Source organism: Triticum urartu, chromosome 1 (genome assembly GCF_003073215.2).
Source record: "Triticum urartu cultivar G1812 chromosome 1, Tu2.1, whole genome shotgun sequence".
Classification (NCBI taxonomy): domain Eukaryota; kingdom Viridiplantae; phylum Streptophyta; class Magnoliopsida; order Poales; family Poaceae; genus Triticum; species Triticum urartu.
Window position 1 is genome coordinate 500,855,675 of NC_053022.1, and position 2,866 is coordinate 500,858,540.

Consider the following 2,866-nt stretch of genomic DNA (forward strand, 5'->3'; position numbering starts at 1 on the left):
ACTCTCGAGTGTCTACTACAACAAATTTTCTTGGCTTCGGTGAGAGGGGTGCAATGACGGCGGTGCGCCTTCTTCTTGCCCGGTGGTCTACGAACCTGTATATAATTTTTCTTGTGTCCTTGTACTGCCATTGCGAATGTTGAATAATGGAAGTTTCTCTAAAAAAAGTTATTATAGAGTTTATTTTCTTGAAAAATATTACATACACTAAGTTGACAAGAAAGAAGTAATATATGGTAACAAAAGTTACAGAACATTCTGCTGTATATTCTGGTAACTGTCACGCAAATCATCTCATACTGTTACATTTTCATCTTTCTATATACAATATATAGGTAATTTATACTACACACGACCATGCTTTAACTAAGTTTTTTGTCTGGCCTAATATATTTTCTCTGGTTTTAATTACTTCCTCATCTATAAGGGGCGTGCGACGGCTTGACGTCGCTCATCAGTAACACTTCAAGCTGCTAGCTTCATCCACGTTCCTGGGCACGCCCTCTATGAGGCACGCCACCGGCGGCACAATGGGCGTGGTGGTGTTGCCGTAGACGTTCCAGCAGAAGGGGCTGTCGACGGTGTCGCCGGAGGCGGGCAGCAGCTCGACGCCGGAGAGGGTGATGTTGGTGCAGGGCACGGCGTCGCTGCAGCCGAAGTGGATGGGCGGGCCGCGCACGTCGTAGGTGCCCCGGATGCCGGCGTAGGTGATGTCGGAGACGAAGACGGCGGTGGTGGCGTTCTCGCAGCTCTTGGTGAGGCAGTAGTACTGGTCGATGATGATGGGGTTGCGCACGGCGTCCATGCGCACGTTCTCGAAGGTCACCGCCGACACCGACCCGGAGCCGCCCTGCCACGTCTTGATCCTCACGCCGTTGTCCGAGTGCCGGATCACCGCGTTCCGCACCGTGATGTTGGCCACGCACGCCCGCGACCCCTGCTTTCCCAGGCTCCCGATGCTGCAACGAGAGCGAGCACCCAATGTCAGCCAATGCCACCGGAGTGGAGTATATATAACATCCGAAGAAAAGCTACGACGAGGAATGAAGTGGATGCGAACCTGATGCCGTGGCCGGGGCCGCAGGTGACGTTCTCGATGTGGACGTTGAGGGTGCCGGCGCCGATGGAGACACAGTCGTCGCCGTTGGAGACGACGGTGTTGGTGATGAGCACGTCCTGGGTGTTCTCGACGTGGATGCCGTCGGTGTTGGGGCTCAGCGCCGGGGAGCTAATGGAGAGGCTGTCGACGTGCACGCCGCGGCAGCTGTCGAACCGGAAGTGGAACTCCGGGCTGTCCTGCACTCTGAGCCCTTGCACCGTCACGTTGTTGCTCATGAAAAACCTAAGCGCCTGCACAGGAGATCAACGTCCGGCGTTTAGCACTTACTGGCCATTAAAAATACTGTTAAAGGCCTGAAGCAGCAGTACGTGGCTGGGTTAGGCCACTCACCACCGGGCTGTCACAAGGTCCGTGGGTGCTTCCTCCCTTGTGAGGCTTGCAGGGGAGATCCCACCACTTCTGGCCCTTGCCGTCGATGAGCCCGGAGCCGCGCAGCGCCATGCCGTCGGCCTTGTAGAACACCAGCCAGTTGCGCTTGCTGTTGGCCGGCCACGTGGTGGGCTCGCTGGGCGCCACGATCGTGCCGTCGATCTGCAGCGTGACGCTGCCCTGGCACGGCCCGGTGAAGGTGGTGGTGTGCACCAGGAACGAGTGCCCGGCGGCCGCGAGGACGACGCCCTCCCCGTCGTCCTGGCACGCCGTGTCCCACGCGGTCTTGATCGCGTCCGTGTCGTCCGTCACGCCGTCCCCGACCGCGCCGAAGTCCTTGATGACGTCGTACACGTTGTCGCCATCGTCGGACGGGGCCGGCGCGGGCGCGCCCGGCATTGGAGGGGCTGACGGTGGCGTCCTGGCCGGCGGTGGTGCAGACGGAGACCCATGCTTAGGTGAAGGTGCCCTCCTCGGTCCCGCAGGCCCGGGTGCGTGGGACGGCGGCCGCACGGAGTGGCGCTTGGTGTGGTGGTGGTGGCGGCTGTGGACGCCGTCGCAGAGGAAGCTCGCGGCGACCACGAGCGCGAGGAGCAGCGCAATGGCGGTCCGGGCCTCCATTAGAGCAAAGCGTTGCAAGCTGATGAACTTGCTCGCGTTGGTTAGATTCAGCTCAAGGATGGAGTAATCTCGGATCACTGGGCCTGCTTATATATGGACGCCCAGAGGAAGGCCGAGGCGCGATCGAGCGCTGTCCCGGGAATCTAGCCACTAGCTAGCTAGCTTGGACGCTGTGCTATACTGGAGTAGATGAGCAGAGGAGCTGGACAGTTAGTGGCAGTTGGGTTTGAGAGAGTGAGGAGCGCGCGTACATGGATTTATAGGCTGGCATGGATGTACTACAGTGTCAAGAAGCGTGGTGGTGGACTGGTGGTGGTGCGCGCATGGGCGGCAGGGCGTGCACGCGCGCGCCGAAGGAGGGGGGGTTCGTGGTTGGACTTGCGCTCGCTACCATGCACGATCGATGATCTGCAAACCGATTTCCATTTGTGTACTGCTGAGTGCAACGACTATGCTTTCGGTGGTGTTGTGTGTTGAATAATTGTAGCTTTTGGTTTCTATTAATGGAAATCGAGAGAGGATCACCCTATCTTTGAATGGAAAAGAAGCAAAATTTTGAGTGCAACTATATGTGGCCGGGCAACTCTTGGTCGTGCTGGATTCCTCTGCCGTGCTGTGTGTCGTTGGGCCAGTGACATGTGAACCAGTTTTCCTATGGGTCGACATGTCAATGGAAGAACGACAGGGTGCCGAATGTCAGAGGATCCTCCTCCTGGTCATCTCCAGCATTCACTGGGCGCCTCCTTTCTCCCACTT

The 2,866-nt window shown here is 57.7% G+C and overlaps 1 protein-coding gene across 1 annotated transcript; it reads right to left on the minus strand.

The window, feature by feature from the left end:
* Nucleotides 1-278: 278 nt before the first annotated feature.
* LOC125522664 (polygalacturonase At1g48100-like) lies at nucleotides 279-2,349 on the minus strand. The gene is made up of 3 exons (XM_048687712.1): nucleotides 1,451-2,349; nucleotides 1,061-1,350; nucleotides 279-959 (listed from the first exon to the last, which is right to left on the minus strand). Exons 1-3 carry the CDS (start codon nucleotides 2,108-2,110, stop codon nucleotides 455-457), a joined length of 1,455 nt encoding a protein of 484 aa, XP_048543669.1. The 5' UTR covers nucleotides 2,111-2,349; the 3' UTR covers nucleotides 279-454.
* Nucleotides 2,350-2,866: the final 517 nt, after the last annotated feature.

Bases quoted from the DNA above. Each gene is read 5' to 3' on its own strand.
- LOC125522664 (XM_048687712.1), bottom strand. From the start codon at position 2,110: ATGGAGGCCCGGACCGCCATTGCGCTGCTCCTCGCGCTCGTGGTCGCC. The intron at 1,351-1,450 runs GTGAGTGGCCTA...TCTCCTGTGCAG, and splicing joins GACCTTGTGACAGCCCGGTG to GCGCTTAGGTTTTTCATGAG. The intron at 960-1,060 runs GTTCGCATCCAC...CTCTCGTTGCAG, and splicing joins GGCCCCGGCCACGGCATCAG to CATCGGGAGCCTGGGAAAGC.